This window comes from Meleagris gallopavo, chromosome 1 (genome assembly GCF_000146605.3).
Source record: "Meleagris gallopavo isolate NT-WF06-2002-E0010 breed Aviagen turkey brand Nicholas breeding stock chromosome 1, Turkey_5.1, whole genome shotgun sequence".
NCBI classification, from domain to species: domain Eukaryota; kingdom Metazoa; phylum Chordata; class Aves; order Galliformes; family Phasianidae; genus Meleagris; species Meleagris gallopavo.
The window spans coordinates 111,250,289-111,272,495 of record NC_015011.2 but is presented as its reverse complement, the minus strand read 5'-3'; the positions used below and the strand labels follow the sequence as shown (position 1 = coordinate 111,272,495).

At 36.6% G+C, this 22,207-nt stretch overlaps 1 protein-coding gene across 2 annotated transcripts in view; it reads left to right on the top strand.

Annotated features, from left to right (window-relative positions):
* SYTL5 (synaptotagmin like 5) overlaps positions 1–22,207 on the top strand; it is a 79,232-nt gene that overhangs the window by 27,522 nt on the left and 29,503 nt on the right. For both annotated transcript variants that reach the window (XM_010725066.3, XM_003202999.4), the window contains exons 2-6: positions 1,343–1,849; positions 9,158–9,373; positions 16,641–16,753; positions 17,751–17,877; positions 19,662–19,787. In XM_010725066.3, the coding sequence (XP_010723368.1) occupies positions 1,731–1,849; positions 9,158–9,373; positions 16,641–16,753; positions 17,751–17,877; positions 19,662–19,787 (701 nt within the window). In that variant the 5' untranslated portion in view covers positions 1,343–1,730. The remainder of the gene's footprint in view (positions 1–1,342; positions 1,850–9,157; positions 9,374–16,640; positions 16,754–17,750; positions 17,878–19,661; positions 19,788–22,207) is intronic.

The window sequence follows — 22,207 nt, the reverse complement described above, 5'->3', positions numbered from 1 at the left end:
TCTTTTTTTCTTTTTTTCTTTTTTTGATAGAGAAAAACATAGAACCATAGAACGGCTTAGGTTGGAAGGGACCCCAAGGACCATAAATATCCAAGCCCCCTGGCACAGGCAGAGCTGCCAGCTGCTAGATTCTCAGAGTAATCTCAGCATAATTCTTCGTGTAAGTCTGGTGCCCACCTACGTTGTCCCTGTATGGTAAATTTGCAAACAGAAATTCCGAGCACCCTGACCCATCAAGCATCTTGTTTGTTCTCTGGTTGCTGGACTTAGCTCTCCATTTTATGCCAGAGCACTGTGCTTCCATGCACATCATGATTTTAGGACCTGACTGGGATGGAAGTACTGCTTTGCTGGGCAGTTCAGGGAAGAATTTAGCTGTAACAGTAGCAAGATATGATTCACACGTTGGTTGTCTTACTTTGTTTACAAATAACTTGGCCTTAACGAATAGAAACTCCATTTTCAAGAGCCTAAGAATAAGTGTAGTGGTCCAGCAGCTTCTGCTGTTCTTTGTTTGTCTTCCTGTTCAAAAATAAATGCAAAGAAACAAAGTAGAATTTTTCAAGTAGCTTCCTGATGATTTTCTCCTAACAGGGTCAAGTATGGACCAAAGTCCCTCTTCTATTTTTGTGTAGTTGGCTTGCTTGTTTGTTTGTTTTAAGTTGTTTTTTGCTTAGAATAAACAAAACAAAGCAGTGTGAAATTTGTCTTATTTCCAAGTGGATTCACATTAGCTAGTCACTCTTCTTTCTCACTGTATTTAGTGGGCTCTTCTAAGATGTATCATCCTAAATTAAATCTGTAGTAAGTTCATATACCACTGCTAAAAAGCTCCTGTTTCTCTGAAGTGGTTGTGATTAAGTGTAACGGGTGACTTGCTGAAGTACGGATAGAGAACTTGTTGTTGAATGAGTCTTACTGTTAATCCTGTCCTTTGAAGTCTTTCCACTTTTTAAATTTTAACTAATTTTCTACTTTCCATTTTCAATTATTTAACTTCAGAAAAAAAGATTGATCATCCCACACCTGGTCCTTATTATTATGGAAGTATAACAAAGTGAATACAGTCATTTAAGCTTATTGCAGTAGGAAGAGAATTGCAAATTGTAATGCACTAGAGAGAGCCCTTGTGGGAATATAATTATCATCCATTAGAGTAAATAAACAACAACAACATAGAAAACATGAGTTATACTTATTTTCTGAGATAACTTGATGGTGTACAACTAAGTAGGCATTTATGATATGGTGGCTTTCAAACCAGTACTTGATTAAGTCTTTCTTAAATCAGACCACAACAGTAACGTCAAAATCACTTCCATTTGTTTCTTTTGACTTTCAGATAGTTTGAAGTAAATACACCCAACTATTCTGTGGCACCGAACTACAGTTATTCCAGGAATGATTCTGATTCTGCAGCTGCATATGAATGTGGCCTGAAGGCCTACAGCGTGTCAGAGAGCATCAGCCAGGACATAGGGGCATTCAGTAGCCAGAAAAATGAATGGTTTTTTCAAGGAAGAAACAAAGAGGAAACCTTTATGTCTCATGTAGTTGGAAGGCAGAGCAATACAACTTTGACACCTGCTTAACTTAAAGGAGCATTTTTTGAAATACCTCTTGACTGTGAATCCTGTAATTGAGACACAGAAGTGCTTTTGGACCTGTGCAGATAATCGTTGGAAAAATTGATCAGACAAAGCACTCACTGAAAGTGTCACTGAGGAATCATGGCGAAGCACTTGGAGATCATCAATCTGTCATTTTTGTTGGAACATGAAAAGGAAATGATACTGGGAGTATTGAAGAGAGATGAGTATCTGAAAAAAGTTGAAGATAAAAGAATAAGGTAAGACTTTTACTATTGTAAAGGTATATATATATAATTCTGTAATATGGGTATTTATATGTTCCTCAGAGAAGATTTCCTAAATGCTCTGGAAGAAGGATCAATGTTGTGAGATGGCAGAGTTAATTACAGATCAAAATGTGTTTTTTTAAAAAAAATCTTTTTTGCTAGTGTGGCCCTTTAAGAATAGAAGATTTCGATGCATCCATTGCTTCAAAGCAGAAGAATAAGAAAGTGAATCTTAAACTTCAGTCTGAGACCATTTGTTAGTGCAGGGAAATACTGCAGTAAATTTGTTCTAATGATCATTTCATATAAGACTTATCTACAATGTATTGCCTATTCATATTTCAAACTGATGTCATTTAGAACTGCAGTCTGCTTGGAAAGCTGCCATTTGATCTTTATAACGTTGTAGAAAGCTTAACATGTAGTGGAAATATGGTATAATGAAATTTAATTGCTTGCTCTATAAGTACAGCCACATTGTCTTGGCTGACTTTAGTACTACGTTTAAAATCCTAGGATTTACTTTGGTTATTAGATTTACTAATAAATAAAGAATCAAGCTGAAGGTGTGGGTCAGAACACGCTAATGAGAGAAGTAAAGACTCAGAGTGTTGAATAGAGTTTGTGTATTCTTTTCTGAGGAAAAAAGGCAAAATAAAAGTTGAGAGAAAAATGTGTGGAGGCAGCTTGAGATCCAGGTAATTCAGAGGATGACTTCAGCAAAGTATCAGCTCTTAAAGGTTTAAACACTTTTCCAGTATGTTGCTGCTGCTTCCAATTGCTTCTCTGCTGTCCTTCTGTCTAATGTTAGTTCTGAGAAATAGGCTTAGTGTGGACAACATGCAGCACTCAGTGTTGATGAGGCTGCTAAGTGCAATGGATTACAGAGGGAATATTTGCAGCATTTGCTGGTTTCTGTACATGTCCTCCGAGGCCAGGCTGCATTGTTTTTGACTTTGACTTGCCGAAATGCATTTTAGATGTACATTCAGCACTTGCTGAGGCTTCTTTTGTATTAAATTATTTTGAGAATTCATGCAAATTTACCCACTGGTTTTGGAAGGCTTTGTCTCTTGAGATAACCAAGTCCAAGTGCAGTGCCCCTTTTGGTTTGCAGCCCTTTTAGAAGAGTGAACATAGCTACTCGTCTAAATGGAGCGGGTTAAAGCTGGCATCTCTCTCCTAGTACAAGACTGGAAAGAACAGAGTATCTTTGTGGTGGAGTGGGCGAATTAATTGTTTAAACTTCTTCATCATTCATCAGACGAAGAAGAAAACAGAACGCAAGAAAACAGATGGAGCACTGTTTGTTCCAGGCATTGTGTTCTATTTTGTAACAGGATAAGCATTTCAGTGTACTTCAGTTTTTGAAGGTAGTGGCCTTAAAATGTGAGCTGTGCAGTAGTCATCTGTCAAAGGCTTTGGTATTAAGTGCAGAAGAGTAACCAGATCACTAGCTTCCCAAACACCCTAAACAACTTTTTGCTTCTGCTGTTGTGTCCCAATCTCATGTAGGACATGGCAGTAATTTGTAAGTTAAAACTCATATTGTTTGTTGTTGTTGTTGTTTCTTTGTTTTAATGGTGTCTTAAAAAATCCTATTCACCTGTTTTTGTTTTTTGTGATACTGAAAGTCATTTTGTCAAATCTACTGAGAACCCAGAGCAGCTCCTTAGGATGTGGTTTGATTAGGGGAGAGGTAGTATTAGACTCACCAGTGTTTTGGTACAAATGGAAAGAGCACCTTAGAAACATGGTTGACCTGAAATACAGTGCTAGTTAGGCTAACTCAAGTTGTGATGCTATACGTAATTCTGGCACCTATATTAACCAGTTGGCTTGAAATTCAAGTCATTTCTGAAGTACTGTCCCTAGACCATACTTTGTCTGACAATGATGGAATATTGTCCATAAAAGACTTTCAAGATATACAGCTATACAAAGCTGGGTAACTGCTTCCTGGGAAACGTCATCGTTTTTTCTTTCTGAATACAGCTTGGCAGGGATATCTTTAATTATGGCTCATAAGTGTACTTCAGAGGAACATGTGTTGTCTTTGGAATTCCATTTGGTGCAATCTGTTACATATTTTATTGGAGTACCTTCAAAAGAACAAATGCTTTTTTTAATGCATTTTTAATTCTGGCAAGATACTTGCTTGAACACTATACAGAAGAATGTTTATCTGTCTGCTCCACTCTGAATTTCTGTTGGTAATAATGGTGTCTTTTGTTTATTTCTTTGTTTTCTTTCTGTTTCTGTGTCTTCAGAAGCCATAATAACTTGAGAGTGTCTTTGGATTCAATGAGAAAGCAACAGTAGGCATAGAAGGATGTCCTAGTAATGAAATTGTTAAGAGTTAGATTCACAGTCACTACTCATACTTGCATTCTGAAATGCAGGTGGTTGTTCTTGTATTTTTATATCATGTGTAAATATTTCACCTACATGTGAGAAATACACAGAAGGCAGGAAGGACTCTTTCTGTGTTCAAGCTTTGATAGTATAAAAAAGCAACACATTTTAATAAATGCTAAGTTCTAGTTATGTTTTTACATCTGTGTGTTTTGTATAACTGAAAATTTCGTTTGAGTATAAATTTAAATTTGCAGATTAATTGTGAAAATAGCATTTTGTTTGTTAAACGTTGTATAATACTTTTAATATCAAATAATCATCATTGTTTTCAAATGGTAAGATTATTTTGGTAAAATAATTCATTGACAGATCTAAAATAGCTACGTAAAAATAGTGGAATTAATCATACTGAGGAAGCAAATGTTAGGGTTTGGTTTTTTTTGTTTGTTTGTTTGTTTGTTTTTTAATATATTATACATTTGAATTGCTAGGAGAAATTTGTATCCAGAATGTGTCAGTCAATACACTCTGAATTGTCTGTTCTTAACTGGGATATGTATTTCTTTTCAACTCTTTTACTATTTCTGAAGTTTTGTTCTTCTAAGACTCGTTTTAGGATAACCCTTATTACATAGATTGCTCCGAAAGCAATGCCTCCTATTTCTTTCCAACTACAACAAGTATGAAGAATGCAATAACACTGTTTAATAGAGCACATTCTCACCTACAAAACTGTTTTTCAACATAATCACCACCAGGAGCTATGTGTTTTCACCAACAATGAACATGAGCAAGTATGCTGCGCTAGTGAAGATTGCACTAGCGGAGATAGCCCACTGTCACTATTGCCACTGCTGAAACACACCACCCACCACCTCACTGTGCTCACATCCACTGCTTGGTTGTCATCAACAGTCAACAAGTGTTCATGAACGTCGGTGAGGGCATTGCTTTTTGCATGGAGGAATTCAATTGCAGCCCTTTTCTTCATCTGCACTTCCATGTCAGACACCACTGTGTCAGAGTGCTCCTCCACTGCCATCTGTCACACGGCAACAAAAGGGAATGGAATGTTGGTGGGACGGTTCAGCCTCTACTGCTATACCAATGTGTGCTTCTGATGTTGTGGGCCAACATAATAAAACAGGAGGCATTACTTTCGAGCAGCCCTCATGCAGTAGATGTGTGATATTACAATTCATGAAATCAAAACTAAATCAGAAGAATCTATGCGCAAGCTGTAGTTTATCTGTTTGTTGGTTTGTCTCTACTCCAGCAGCAGCTCTGCTGCCTCCTTCCAGGCCTGGTGTTACACAGTCACCTGGCTCTGATGGTCATGGCACTTTGCATTTGGAGCTAACTCTCCTCCTTGGTATTAATATGCTGTCACAGAGCAAACACACATGACATGCTCACTTGCTAATTTACACTGCTTTCTTACCTTGAGTGTATTCCTAGACAGCTTTGTTTACAAAAAAAAAAAAAAAAAGCTGTGAGCTGCGAGTTGCCAGGCTTTTAGAAGAGAGGACATCAGTGTAATAATTGCTGAACTGAGAAAACAATTAAAGAAAATGCCAATTTCTTACAAGAATGAGGCCTGGTTGGGTAATTACCTTCATTGTTCCCACGATGTTCAAGTTGCCAAAAGTAGTACAAGCGTTGCATGGATTCTTGTCAGGGGAGGTTAGCATTCCTCTCTCTTCAGTTTATTAAAATGATATCTCATGAGCAGTCAGAACAGATCCACAGAAGCAATTTAAGGTATTATCTCCATTATGGTATAGGAGAATCTGTTAGCATGGATACACTGAGTGGTAACTAAAGGCAAAGAGTAGATCAAATGTTTAAATTTGAGTGACAATAGATGTGGTTTACCTGGTGATTATATATTTAGACTTGTAAGCACAAAATGAGAAATTAGTATATAGTAGATATGGTGTATGTTTTTTTGCAATGCTGGCTGTAAGTAATATTTTAAGGAAGGAGGTTTTGTGTTAAAGGACATTGTTGATCCCTCTGTGGATGGGAAGAAAGGAAGTTGGTTGTCTGGAGGCTGTGTCATTTGGAAATTGGGTAGTTCCATGTCATATATTGCTACTCTTTGAACCAAAGACTGTTCAAAATGAAGTAGCTCCTACTGCTAGGGACTATTAAGGATAGAACTGCCTGTTCTGTGCCCCATTGTTCCTCAGGAATGGAGATCTTCCATTTATGAAAGGATTTCTGAAGGTACTTTATTCTGATATACTTAGCAAACAGTTGATTTCATCAAAGCTTAGTAAGAAACCAACAGATAATTTGAGGTTTTGGATGGTTTTGTTTTTTTTTTAAATCCTGGTAATAGTCATTAGATGAGAGGATAAAGAACTTGCTCAGAAAAATATTGATCTGTGGAAGCATGTGAATGTTAGTCTCCAATATGATGTCAGTTACCACATCTCCATTCCTCTGTTCTGTCCCCTATTCTGCTATTCATCACTCCAATTCTCTTCCCCTTTTCTTCTCTATCTTCCTATTTCCTTTCATTGCCACCAATATATCTGCATAGTTAAATATTTTTTATCATAAGGTACTTTTTATCATAAAAGGTAGTTTTTATCATAAAAAAATATGTTCCATAAGCAAAATGTGAAATGCTTATAAAATAGGGGCTTAAGTAGATAGGTTTTTACAATGAGAGGAAATGTCAATGTAAATTGGTGATAGCTCATCCTTTTGTGGATTGTCAGTAGCTGTTACTTTCTAGGTATCATGTCAGACATGAGTGAAGAGTTTTGTTTTCTAGGGAATTTTTTTTTTACAACTATTTGAAATCTGGAAGATTTAGAGCGGCAGAATAAAATTAAGGATACTTGAATTCTGTGCTTTGTATCTGTTAAGATGTAAGTGTGCCTGCCTTGCCTTGTAGCACTAAACTTGTAGCACTAAAACTATTCAATTTTTATAAACTTGGGATATGCATGTTCTTTAAGGTAAAGCATGCTAAGGAAAGAAATGGCTCTCTTAAGGCTTCTGATCACTTCTTTGTTTCTTTACAAGGGTATTAGGGTTAGCAAATATTCCATCTCTGGTGGCTTCATTTGTGTAGGAATGAGATGAGTGCTTGTGATTCTTGAAGCCACAAGGCTATCAGTAGGGGAGGGTGAGACTCCTTCAGGGATGTTTTGTGCCTCTTGCAGGTGCTGGGTGATGGTGTCTACAGCTATGACTTACTGGCTGTTTCTTGGCTTTACTCTTGTAGAATTGTATCTCTTGCTGCCTCCATGTTTTACCTCATCTTTACAGAGTGCTAGACTTTCATATTTACATGCTTGATGGACCTAATATAGGGTAATTTCTTAGATTTGCTTTAGTCTGTTTTTTGTTTTTGTTTTGTCTAGTTTGGTGTTTAATGTGATACTTTAGGCCCTAGTGCTAGCTGAAGCACTAGTTACAACAAAACTCTTCTCCGATGCATGTACAGTATTTTGTCAAACAGAAGAGAGATCTTAATATGGATTCACAGTTAGAGAAATGACAAAATATTCCATTATCCTTGCCCGTAACAGTTTTCTTCTTAATAATATCTTCTGTCAAATGCTATCATAATAGATGACTTAGAAATCTCAGTGTATAACAGGATTCTTTCTCCAGAAGCTTATTAATTTGACTTCTGGACTTTATCTTCTCTTTAATATTAATAGGAGAATCGATAAAGACAAATTCTTATTTAATATTTGAGATTAAAATTGTCTAACTGTGTGATTCATTAGATTCCCTTAAAACTAAGGAGAACTCAAATGTTAGAATGGCAAAATTGGATGTTTACAATACAGCTGGATCCTGTACTGGGTGATAAAGGATGTTGATAAATCAGTTCAGGTGCGTGGTGCACTTGTTTTCCATTTTCCATACTGTGTAACTGGTACTACTAGGCTGTGATTGGTTAGAGGTTGTTGAGGTTGTTACAATGGCTTTTTTTTTTTTCCAGATGAGTCACCTACTCCCTCCTAACCGTTTGTTTTTTGCTGTCTTAAGATAAAATGTGTTTGTTACTATCAGATAAGTTCCTTTTTTACTGTTGTAGCAGTAGTTGCACTTTTCAAACGGTTCTTTTCTCCTAAGGACTTAACTCATGCACCCATGAAATTGCTGTTTTTAAATTAGGTCTTTAAATGCAAATATTTTTATCCTGCAGAGTCAATGGTGGAGCTGGTAAGATGAAAGTTATGTTATTTAAACCAGTATTCTCCTTTAAGGAAAGAAAAAAAGATGGTGTTATGCTATGATATCATTTGGTTAGCCATCCAAAACCTCAAATTATCTGTTGGTTTCTTAATAACCTTTGATGAAATCAACTGTAGCACAGTATAAGCGTATCAGAACAAACCACCATCAGAAATCCTTTCATAAATGAAAGATCTCCATTCCTGAGGAACAAGGGGCATAGAACAGGCAGCTCTGTGGTTAGTTGGTTTTGTTTCTTAAGATTTAAGAATTTTGAATAGCCACTGCAGAACTGCAATTGTATTTGTGGCAAACTCTACCATGTCACAGTCTCAAATGCTCACTAGTTACAGGAAAGATTTTCTTTTGCTAAGCTGGAGGCATGAAAAAATCTCAGTTTTGAGCTGCGTTCAACCTGGGCTCAGCATGTCATGAATTATTGATAACATACAGGTGAAGGTAGTTTGACAGTGGTCCAGAACTGTTCAGCTGCCTGCAATCATGTATACTGATCTACCACAAGACTGCATACTTTCTTCTTGACTGCTCATCTGAGAGGTTGGAAGACAGATTTATTCTTGTCATATATGTGTCAAAAGTACAATTTATATATTGAGCACGTTTTTCATGACCTTATTTGTATGTATGGACATATTGATTGATCTCCAAAAATTTTATCCGAATAACACTCAGAAATCAGTTGTAAATTAATGGCTTTTATTTTCTTCTTTGCAGGAAGTTGAAAAATGAGCTTCTGGAAGTGAAAAGAAAAGGTGGAAGCCGACACTGCCAACAGGACAACAGCAGGGTCTGCGTTCGCTGTCAGAAAGGGCTGGGCTTTATCTTTGATAGAGGAGACCTGTGCCAGACCTGCAAACTTCGAGTCTGCAATAAGTGTCGTGCAGTGGGAACTGATGGGCAGTGGAAGTGCTCAGTGTGTGCCAAGATTGCGTAAGTCGTGCAGCTTTCATAAATACATGTAGATATTACCTCTCTGTAGGTAATGGTATGCTGGTGTCACTGTTTTATCTCTCTCTTGTTTTATGCACAAGAGCATATGCATAGCGGTTATACAATGGAAGCTTTTCTGGTGTTTTTATTTGCTGCACTGTTTTCCAGCGTTATATGTTCAAAATCACTTATTTAATATATACTTGGAGGATCATTTCCCTAGATTAGTATAGTAATATGGAATTTTGTAGCTAGTCTTTGTAAGATAACCCTGAAGGAAAGTTATACTGTGCAATAGAGCTTGGTTAAATGCCTTAATGTTTTTACACCTCAGCTCCCATATCCGTGAGGAAATTACATATCTAAGAAAAAGACATGATACAAGGGTAAAAACTGGTAATTTCTTAGAAGGAATTTTTCATTATTTCATAGGGGGGAGTTGGGCTTGTTCTTCTGTTGTTGTAGGTTTGTTGGTTGGTGTTTTTTTTGTTTTCGTTTGTTTTTTACAGATCAGGAAATAAAGTTTTTTTTCTAAATTGTATCAAAAAGTAAACCCAAAATGGTAGTTATGTCAGACTTTGGCTACCTAGACAGTTAATGAAAAACTAATGGAGCAGGGCAGAGAGTTTAAGGTTTGTGTCTCCTGACTTCAGCTTTAAAAAGCTAATGTCTAAATTTTTAGCCAAATTCTGTAAGCTCTGCATTGGTGCAGATGCATCCAGAGGACATCATTTCACCTCTTCTAAGACGAGTCATGTTCAAGCACTTGATTTTATGAAATGTTAAACTGTTAGAGGCGTGGCTGATCTCCTTGTAGTCTACAGCCAATTTCTGGGGTAATCTGAATTCTGTGCCTTTCAGACTTCGTCATTATAAGGTCTAGGTGAGATGACAGAGAGGAGAATAGCAAACGCTATTCTGCTGTTTAAAAATAAATGAAAGAAGAACACGGAATTTGTTGGCCCTGTCAGATTACCTTTATTTTCTCTACAAATACTGAAACAAATGATCACAGTACTGTTTGAGAGCTAAGAAGAGCTGACAGGATGATGAATAAGAGCTGGCTCAAGAACAGATAATGTCATAAACTGTTTAATTTCTTCCTTTGAAAGGGTGGCAGATCTATGGATAGAAGAGGATGCATAAATGTCTTGTAACTTGACTTCAGTGAACCTTTTGATAGCTCCTATTGTACTGTTCCTGTGAGTTTATAAAGAAGGAAGACTGTGCTCTGGAATAAATTCTATCAGTGTAATTGCAAACGTGTCTGGAGAACTACAAAGCTCTCTTGCCAAAGTAGTTGCTGGCGTTTCATTGTCTAAATAAATAGTGGTTTAGAGCAGAGTATTCCCTGGATTTTTACTGTACAATGTTTTAGTTTGGGACTTGGTGCAGCAGATGAGTTTGCTAGTTTTACTTGCCGGTGACATGAAACTGAGGGGTGTTGCAGACATGTTGAAGTACAGGCCTGGGGCTCAAAGTGATGCTTATAATTTAGATAAATGGTTTGAAGAGAAAGTAAATGGTAGCTCCCTATAGGCATGTGCAAATACTACTTTGACAAAAACAGCTGGAGAAACAGAGTGAGAAAAAAGCTTAAGCAGTTGTTCCTTAGGAAAGGATTGGGGTATTGCACTGAATGAAAAGCTAAACATGAGCCACATGAATAAACAGTTTTATGCAGCTGTGATAAGTCCGGCATCACTCAGGATGTGCAAACAGAATTTTGGCCTACAAAATATATGATACAGTCATTTTTTGTATAGAGTATTCTGCCTCATTTTGTGTAGGATGCTATATGTTGGTCAGCTGGGGAAAGTTGAACAGAAAATAGTGCTAATGAGCCTAGAACATGGTGTGTCCAGTGTAATGGATGGAGGCAGAAATGTTTGGCCTAGGCAAGAGAGAAGTTGAAATAACTGAATTTACAGAAGGCACCTGCATTGTGGATGCGTACAAGCTGTCCTACATACTCACTTTGGATAGGGAAAGTAATGTGATACTTGAATTGCAATGAAAGGATTTAGGGTACGTGGTAAGAAAAACTATTCGTATAATTGGGAGAGGACACAGAATCTTGTTTTAAAAACAGGCTACATAAACCTATCTCAGGAATGATGACATCAGTAGTTGGTTCTGTTTTGTCGCTGAAAGGTGAATGTGTCCACCTCTCAAAATGTATGTGGTTGTGTTGCATTCTGCATGCCAAGTAATGGTCTTTGCAATCATCTTGAATATCAACTCCAACTGAAGCTTGCATGTAAGTTACTGCAAAGTATAGTATAAATTGTTTCAAGCCTTGACAACCTTAACGTTATGTATTTTTACTAAATTCAAATCTGTCTTAGTCCTTTTTGTTTTTATACGTTGTTTTTGTAAGACTATAAAGGCAGTTAATGATCTGTAAAACGTTTGCTATGCTGCTAAAAAAAACACATTATCTTCTGCATGGGTAATGTAGAGGTGATGCAGATGGGTATTTCAGTTAAATCCAAGCACTATGCATAATTCTACTTTAAATTCTTTCATTTTTGCTTTCCTCTGTTTTACTTAAGTGAGAAAGGTAGGGAAAATTAGGATTAGTAGGCTTTCTGAATTACATTTAGGAAGTTAATAGAAAGGCTTTGACAAGATTGAAAGGCAAAAGGCAAGGACAGAAAATGAGAAATGAGTGCTAAGAGAGACAGTTGTGCTGCGTGAATAAGAAAGACAAGATAGGAGGAGAAAAAACTTAGTTACGTAGCATTGATCTGCATACAGTGTTTGAGTCCATTAAACTGAGTTGTTATACCATGCTAGTGACTTAGCAAAACCTACTAGCAATCTTTCCTTTTTCTTTACATTTATTTTCTTTTAGCAACCTTCATGAAAGAGGTTTAAGACAACACTGGTATAGACACCAGCACTTACTGTAACAGCTGTATGTTGTACACACTGTGAGACTCTTAAAAGACAGGGATGGATTCTTGGCCTTCATGAACTCTCTTTGGTTTTATTGTGATACTAATTATTGGTTGCTCTGCCAGAATAGTTCACAAGAATGTCTATTAACTACTGCTTAATGTGATGGTAGTGGCAATAAACTGCACAGTATACTGTATAATAGTAATCGTGTTTATCTGAGGGAACACATTCAAAAGTAAGTCTTTCTTGGAAAGCCTGCTGCAATACACGTGGTGTCAGTGAAGAAATTTGTGTACTGAGAATCTACTGTGTTTAACAAAAGAGATGTTTAAGTACTTCAAAATGTATTGGATAAATCACTTGAACTACAGAAATAATAATACAAAATGGTTGCTGAAACAAAAGACATCTTAGGGCAATGAAAGAAAGCATTGATAATATCAGCCAGCTTTGGTCTATTGCTTCTTTTAATGCATTTTGACCCTTTCTTGTTTCTGACCGTCTTGAGTACAGCCTATCCACTCACTGAACAGGGGTTTGGGATTTCTGTCCTATAGCCTTTGATGAATAGCATCGGTTTAATATTTAGAGTGAGTTTGTGTCCAGCTACAGAAATAAAAAAATTAATAAAAATCAAGAAAAAGAGTGCCAATTTGCAAGCGTGTTGATTGACTTGAAGATCAGGTTATCTCAAGATACTCCTTTGGTAAAACACAGTATTGTTTTCTGAACAAATTAAACACTTGTATGGTAGCATAATGGTAGCTGAAAGGATGAGGTACAAGTCTGCTTAATAATAAAATCTATCTCTTTGTTCTTCTGTCTACTAGAGTGTCTTCATGTGGCAGTAAGCAAGTCTGATTTAATCTCTTCCATGCCTCCAAATAATCCTTACTACCTTTTAATACTATTTCACTGAAGTCAGATGGTGATGGAGAATCTCATTACAAATCATTAATTACATTCTAAACCACTTTCAGAGAGAGATTTAGTGAATTTGAGGAAAGAAATTTGGATGTAAAAAGTCAGAGACGTTTGTTAGAATTTTTAAGAATAACAGACTGAGAATTATTTGCAAATTGCCTTCCAGTTTTTAGTTACAGAGGAAGGATACTTCATTTGTATGTCCAGAAGGAGAAAGTAACTTGTTTTTTTCTGTTACCAGAGTTATTACCACCTAGAATATAAAGTTCCAAGATTAATTATTCAAGGGTCAAGAAGAGCTAGAGCCAAGTCTTCACCCAGATTCTATGGTCTGTTGTCACTGAGGATAGAGAATAAGATAGTCTTTATTAATGAGATGAGATGTTGTAGTGCTTAATGAGATAAAATGAGCCTTTGTGTAGCAGTGCACTTGGTGAAAGAGAAAGTTTTCTGCTTCATTCCTTGTGTACAAGGAACAGCTGAGTCATCAGCGCCTATCAAACACAGGTACTAGAAGAGAAACTTTCCATCAAGGTCACATTTTTCCTGTATCATCCTAAAATGTGATTCATTTGTGTATTAAATTTAACATTTAATTTAAAATCATGTCCTTCAAGCGATCGTCTGATTTTTCATCTTAATGCTGTGCTTTTCATCATGATTATGTCTAGATGTATATGAACAGGGACTTTATTTTTGAATTCTTCAGCAAGATAAAATGCCTACGTGGCCCAGGTTATTACAATTGAGTTAAGCAGTAATGGGAGACCTATCTTCATCTGTGCAATAACTATGTTTTCTCAAAGTGTCATGAAAACTCAGTATCATTGTGACAGTTACTCACATTAGGAGCCTAAGAATAGATACTTCAAATGCTTTAGAATAAAAACGTTCATCAGATTTCCCTCCACCCCAACTTCCATGTAAGTTTGCCTTCTTTTAATAGAATCACAATTTTCTATTTAATAGCCTCACAGCATATGAAAAATATTCTGAAATTAATTTATGTTTTAGAAAGTATTCTGTGCGATTGAATGCCTGCAAAGAGGGGTGTGTATGTTTTGGTTATTTATCTATAGGCTACACTTTATCCAGCTTTTGGTCCTGCTGTTTTTTCCAATTTCACTTCCCAAAGAGGAAGTGAGATACTTGGTAGTGGTGTTTTTCTGTTGTTGACTTTAAAAAAAAAGTAAAAATTGATAATTTCCATCTTAAATGGAGTGTTTATAATTGCACATTTAACAATGAAGTGTCTTCCAAAAATCAGAGTGGAAAATAACAAGCTGAGTTGTTGATAGGGACAGGCTACAGGTTGTATTGTTTGGAAGCTGAGCTGTTAATGAAGCTACTGTGTTTATTGGGAGATCGGAGAGGAAGAAACATGAAACAGGGAGTTGTACTCCCTCTCACACATGTGATTATCTGGCTCACTAATTAAAATACATGAGAAGTTTACGTAGTACCTACATTGTTTTGTATTAAATGTAGCTACTTGAACATGATTTTCTTTCAAATTTTCCTAGGTGTTTTGAGAACAGGGAAATGCAACCAAGCAACAGTTGCTGCTGTTAAAATTTATAACTCTAGTTTCCTTCTTTCTAAAGCTACTGGTTTTAACATCTGTCATACATCCAGGAAGGCCAGACTAAACATTTTTTTTGTAAAACACATTTTTTTAAGTTTGTATGCTGTGTGCTAACTGATGAGGGAAAGAAAATATCTATGTGTACCATGATTACAGTAATGATGGAACCTGAATCCATTTTAAAAACAACTGAGAACAAACTTGGGAGCACTGATTTGATGTAATGCTGTGTATGTGATCTTGATTCTCTTCCCACTGGAACAATTATCTAGATGGAAATAGTTAAGGTTTGGTATCAAAAATAGAAGAAATATGTGCTATTTTAGTAGGAAAGACAGCCTGCCTTCGTCATGATTATACACCCATGAAAATAATATCATTGTAAGATGGTTAGGTTTCGCTCTTCAATTTTTGTTTCGGAATGTCAAGTGCAATTATGAAATTCAAACCTCAAGTCAGAAACTTTGGCATGTAATCTGAAATCATTTTCATTCAGTAGAACAAGAATTATTTTTGTAGTTATTCCTGCAGTGCATGAATGATTAAGATTATATGAACACTAGCCTTCCTATGAATTGTTCAGCATACATGAAAAATACATTTGCACGTCTCATCCTGTATTAGTGTGCTAAAAAGTCAAAAGTACAGAGCTTTTTATTTTCCCCATATATGTCATTAAAATGTGATATTTTTATAGAACCTGTTATGTATGGACATTTTCACAAAAGAGTGCTACCAGAAGCTGAGAAGCCAAGGCAAAAGTTGATATTAAGGACAAAGGTCCGATGTAAAGGTTGAGGCCTCTATACTTGCTCCAAGTGACTCTTGCATTGGCTGACTACAGATGGTTTTCAGGAGGTGGATATCAGAGAAGGACCTCATACCTCTACCCACACATAAGTGAAGCCTGTATCCAAGGGGAAAATGAAACTTGGGGAGCTTTGTGGTCAAACCTAGGAGTAATTGAGGGAAAAGTGAGTGAATCACGTAGATCATATAATACATCATTTATATTGTAGTAGAATACACTGGTATAGTTGAGCGTATGACAGTTTTACAATGTGATACAAAGCACTAAACTTGCTGTAGACCTTGACATAAAAATAACTGCATAGGGAAGTGCGTGCAGTAAATAAATTGTGAAAATACATGTTTTCTTACCATATAGGTTCTAATACAATGATTTTTTGTATCTAAAAAAAAAGTAATTTAACATTTCTGAGTGGAAATGCAGAGATTTTATTTAACACCTTACATAGTGACTAAATGTGAATACAAAATACATGATGTTGACGTTAGAAACATGCAACAACGAGGTAAGGCAGTAACCTTCTACTACCTCATTTGTGTGCATGTTTTGGATTTGGAATTTTCATGCCAGGAAGGCTAATGATTTCTTTTCTGGAATAGGTTAGCAAGTTTTCTTACTGGACATAAAGTAAGTAAGAACATGCCTGGAGCCAAGTTATTTTTGGAGTGATTTTATATAGATTTATTTATTCATTCATTTAGAATATTTGTGATTAGTAGCATTTTGCCATCAACTGTACATGGTGGGGCAACAGAAGTGGTGATGCTATAGTATAATGAAAGTTGTTCAAAGACATGCTGGCAGTTAGCATCAAAAACTTACCAAAGGAAACAGCAATGACGATGCAGGATTTCTTTTTGTGAGTATAGGCAGAAGGATTTGAAATCTTTCCAGTTACCTCCAGAAAAGACAGCATTATCCAAAACAATAGCAAAGGCACAAGTTCTGTCTGAACTTTGAACACACGTGTAGTTAATTCATAACAGTCCTGACACGTGGAAAAACTGCATTTAGTGGCTTTTTGTCTTTTTCTTCCCATACAGACAACTAAGGATAGTGACAGGAGAATGGTTCTTTGAAGAGAGAGCAAAGCGCTTCAAACAGTCAAATCTCGGAACCGATGTTGTCAGACAGTCCATCCTGCGCAAGTCCCCAGGTAGGGACCTCAACAGAGGGATTTGCTGCATATGCTTAGTACGTTCAAACCATTTTCCCAGGGTGTTTTACCTGTGTTGCACTTCATTCTTCACTGTAGAAGATGTAAGCGTAATCAATAATCAGCCATTTTTCATCTTTGTCTCTCTTATTTGTGATGGTAATGTGTAAAATGCATGATCCCTGATTTCCATTTTGGAAAGTCAGGTGAGATTGGAGAGGTACCTTTGGTTCAGATACCTCCAATAAGTTGCACCTTCACGCTTACATAAAGAAAGCATTCTTCTGTCCTGATTGAGCAGAGCAAGCATGTACTGTTTGTGAGCTGCTGTACTACCTTGCTGGTACCACTGCATTAAGAAATAGGAGTTCAGCCTGAATCCTTACGCTTCACTTGTCTCATAACTATTTCACTCTGATCACAGAAGTTGGTACTTAAGTAGTCTCTTTTCAGAGGTGGCATTCATGTCTTTCAGTAGGAATGTGGTACTTCAGAAACTGTCAGACTGATGTTTCTGGTGTTCTTTTTTTTTGATATTTTTGTATTTTGTGACTTTTTTTTTTACTATGTATTTATATTTGAAAGACACATTTAAAAAAATGAGCCATTTTTTTCCGCCATCTGCTCCCAAATGAACATGCATTTTAATTAAGAAAACATTATTTCATGCAACACAGAAAATGCGCTACACTGCAAAATTATATTTCAAGTCCTTTGATTATTAACTGTAGTGTCAGTGATAAATTCAGAAGCATAGTTCAACATTAAAGCTGGTAGGAAGAAACATTTCAAACTACTTGAAATTTATTTTTCCTCTACTAAACAGTAAAACTAAAGAATCTTCCCAGCTGTTTTCATATGATATTTTATCATGTGGTTTCATTTAATACTGAAAGATTGAAAACCTATTTTTGCAGTCTGTTTAATGTTTGCTGCCTTTACGTGTTTAAATATTGATTTTTTTTCTTGTTTGTTTTTTCGTTCCCCATCACTGAAGATACAGTTTCCAGTAAGGATGAAGAAAGAACATTCAAAGATCAACACCAAGAGAATGAAGAAAAAGAAATATCAACCTCCTCCCTAACTGGACATAAATCAATCTTTGGCAAACCTAGAAAGATAGGGTAAAGCCTTTTCTTTTTGGAAAGTGAAAATCGCATAACAGCTGCATGCGGTCAAATGGATTGTCTTTTGAGACTCTCCAACAGTCCACATCAGCCCCAAATTTTCCAGAGTTAGAAAGACTCTTCAACTGAGAGCTGCTTCCTATAATTAGACTGCTGTCTCCAAGGAAATGCAGCTGTAATTACCCTTCAGCTATAAACATAGCAGAAAAAAAAGCAATTTAACTGCTGGATTATTCCTATTTATATTTGAAATAGCAGAGGGTCTCTGAAAGCAGGTTTGCTGAGAAAGCAAATTCAAGAAAGGCCTGTTTTCTACGTATACTCATTCCTCCCATTTACAAGTCATGTTTCCCTTTGGCTTCTAGCTGTGTAAATTTAGTCTAACAACCAAGCAGTGCTCCTTTGTTTTTTTGTGTGTGTGACAGTGAATAGATGATAGTGGTCATTTTACAGCCTGTGAAGTGTATAAACCCACTTAGGCCATGGCCTTAGAGAAGCGCTCACTCATTCTCAGGGGACAGGAACAGATGCATTGTATATATGGTTGCATGTGTGATGTTCAAACGTAACTTGAGAAAGTTCAGTGAATGGGAATAAAATTGGATGAATGTTCATGTCATGGGTAGAGCTGTAGATCTCAAACATAGGGTAGGTAGATGGCTTTCTACACCTCTTCGACTGTTGAGGAGTAGTGGGTATGGAGTTCCTTCCTCCAGTCAATCAGGAAATCGATGTGAAGTATTTTTCTCTCATTAGTAATGGTGAAAAGAGCATCAGAATATCTCTGGCTTCTGAAATGAAGGTGAAGAAGGAACCAGCTCAGGGAATTTGTTGTAGGGGAGCCTATACATTGCTCAGAACTATGTTAATTGGTAGCTATAGGGAGTGCGCCTTAAAATTTAGTTTTCGGATCCTCCTTTACTTAAATCCATTGAACGTTTACTCATGAGAAACAAATTGTTTTGTTTTGTTTTGTTTTTATTTTCTACTTTTTTTTTTTTAGTAGCTTCCAGCATTTTTTAGTTTGTGATTTGGAACATTTTCCAATAGCGACATTCCCCATAAATTTATTTCTACAAGAAATAGGCCACTTCTCTTAGGAGTAAGTCATTACTTCTCCTCTTTCTTCCTTGCTCCTTTTTCCTCACTCAGGATCCACATATATCTCATGAGTGCATTTGCTTTAGCAAAGCCATTCTGGGGCCAACTCCTTAAACTTAGCATAATGGGAAACCTTTCTACACTCTTGCTTGTAAGTCTGTGAAGTATACTGTGACTATTCAGTTACACCTAATTTCATTTCCATCTTTTTAAACCAAGTATTGCGGGATTAGGTAGGATAGGGGGGTGGTGGTGTGTTTTCAAGAAGTTTGAGGTATTGCTATGTACAAGTATAGAAACTGCAAAGAGATGTTTAAGAGAAAATACACATGGTAATTTCCTACAAGAAAATACGCATTCTTGATAAAAATTCTTTGCTGTGTGTCTACTGTAAAATTCTGAGAATTTTCACGAAAGGCACTGTTAGTTTATAGCAAGTAGTTAACATTTTATTCTGTGATTCTGTGGTATTTTGATATTCTGTGTCCTAAAGTAGCTTATTGTAAATATGATGCTGCTTTTGTTCATAGGAATCAGCTTGATATTCAGATTTGGAACTTTGTTGACAATTATATCCCAAGTAGCTCAGACATGAATTGAATAGAATGTGCATTTTGCTGTTTCCAGGAAAGATATTGCAACTTTTACAACATTTTTTTTTAATTTCCTGTTTTCATCAGGAAGATAATCAGGGCAGCTACCAAAGGAGAAATCACAATTGCAAAAGATGAAGGTGGAAGGAGCATAGGCTCTGAAGCTGAAAGCCAAAGCCTGCACAGTAGCAAGTCAACACCTTGTTCTGAGAGGTGAGTGGCAGAAATCTGTTGTAGTTTGTGCTGAAATCGACGTAAGGGTGTGTGCCAGTCCAGAAATGGACTGTCTTCAATTGCCCTGAGTGAGCACAATCTGAGAAGGAGAGCTTGTGTTTAATAACTAACTACATAAAAATTACTCTGTCCTTCTCTTTTTTCTCCCTTATGTTTAGGTGGTGATTGCTGTCAGTGCATTGGTTTTTCTTTTCTGGCTTTTAATCCAGCAAGCTGTGTTCGTGTTGCAGAACTGAGGACCTTTTCCCCAAAGTTTTACTTTCGTAATGACATGTTGATTATAGTTTATAACTTTTTCTTTCAAAGGCTCTATTTTATCCCTCTCTTTCCATTATTATGTTCCAGTTATTTCTAATAGAGTTCAATTTCTAATTCTTTGGGTCTTAGAAAATCTTTGTTATTGCTTATTCTGATAGCATTATAAAATGTTGCATGCAGTATTCCTCTCGTCTCACCTTTAAAATAAAGTAAACAAACAGCTTCTTTATTTTTCTTGTTCACTTGGGTAGTCTATACTGAATACCCATATGTTTTACACATTGGAAATTTGATAATTTGGGTTTCTGTAGAGGGATGAAAATTCCTACCTTGTACAGATATTCAAGAATGTTTGTTGTAGTTCATCCATTGTTACCTTATAGGGCTGAGTAGTATTTATTAAAAATAACAACTAGCTCTCCCAGGCTGTCACTGTTGCTGCCCTATATTTTCCTGCATATTTTTTATTTTTGTAGTTGCCCTATCTTTTAGTGGCTTTGTCAAAACTCAAAATATTTCACCTACCAGCAGGGAGATTGAGAAAGAATAAAAATTTTTTCTGAGTATTTTAATTTAAGAAAAGCTGTACTGAGATGGGAAATGGGAAGGCCTGGGCCAGGAGTTCATCTCTTGGCCTGGTTTATTTCTACTGCTGCAGAAATGTTTACTGTTACTGCGGCTGAATAAACTGGGTTTGCAGCATCAGGATGCTCCTTAGATGAATGGTGTAGGAATTTCAGACTCATCTGTGCAAACACTACCCCCATCTTACTGAGGTCTTGTCTACCATGTGGAAATGCACAGTATGGTCACCTTATAACAACTTCTTTCATTGTCGTCTACATAATATATGTATAAAATAAGTTGGGCCTTTCTCTAAAAGCAGGCTGAAATAAGCAAAAATGTCTGGAGACGACCTTCTAGTATTCAAAAGGGGATTACAAACAGGAGGGGAATCAACTTTTTACAAGGGTAGATAGTGATAGGACAAGAGGGAATGGTTTTAAGCTCAAGGAGGGAAAGTTTAGATTAGATTTCAGAGGGACGTTCTTTACAGAGAGAGTGATGAGGTGCTGGAACAGGCTGCCCAGAGAGGTTGTGGATGCCCCGTCCCTGGAGGTGTTCAAGACCAGGGTGGATGGGGACCTGGGCAGCTGGTCTAGTATTAGATATGGAGGTTGGTGGTCCTGCATACAGCAGGGGGTTGGAACTTGATGATTCTTCCAACCCAAACCATTCCATGATCTGGTGTGCAAGTGCTCGTTCTGACTGATGACTACAGAATCTCTCATAACACATTTTGAAATCTTTGTTATCCCAGTCCTTGTGACTTTGGAATGCTTCTGTTGATTTACATTAGTTTACAGAGTGAGGAAAAAATCTGTAACAAGAGCTTTCATAACACAAAGCAATCTATCAAAAGTGGTGTGACATAGAATAAAAATGAAATTTTATTTTTTACTGATATTACTCGGTGCAGTTTGACAACTGACCATGTCAGGTTTAGAAATAAAGTGTGCACTGAAATACAAGAGCTTTGACAAAATACAGATGACAGCCAGGCGCTCTGATTTTGTGGCTTCATGGCACCAAAGGCACTTCTTTATGTGAGCAGATAGGACTAAAATTCAACCAGACCACATTTTTTAGGGTTTGTTGATCACTGATTCATCAGATTAAAAATTAGTAGTGCGATTATATGAAATGCACATGCGTGAGAGTGAGTTTATTATGAATAATCTACTATTGTTGATATAAGAAACGGAATGATAGTTGTTTAAAAGGTTACTGTATGACCACTAATGGACAAAATATTGTTGTGTGACATTAGTAGATAATCCTGGTTTTTGGAGTTTTCCTCTCTATTCCTTGTTTTTAATAATTCTACAAATGTGGTCTGTGTTCCCTGCTTAGGGTAGACAGGAACTGAGCATTTGTTCTCAGTTCAGTAGTAGTTCTGATACAAATTTTTGTTATTGTAGAGAAGATTACACTGCTGACTGATAACAACTGCTGTTACCCTAATGTGGTATGGCAAACTAAAGTGAAAGTGAAATTCAGATGTGTAGCACAATGAAGATGCTTGCAGATCTAAAATATTTATTAAGCAAGCTGAAAATATGCTTTAAGTTCCAAAATCA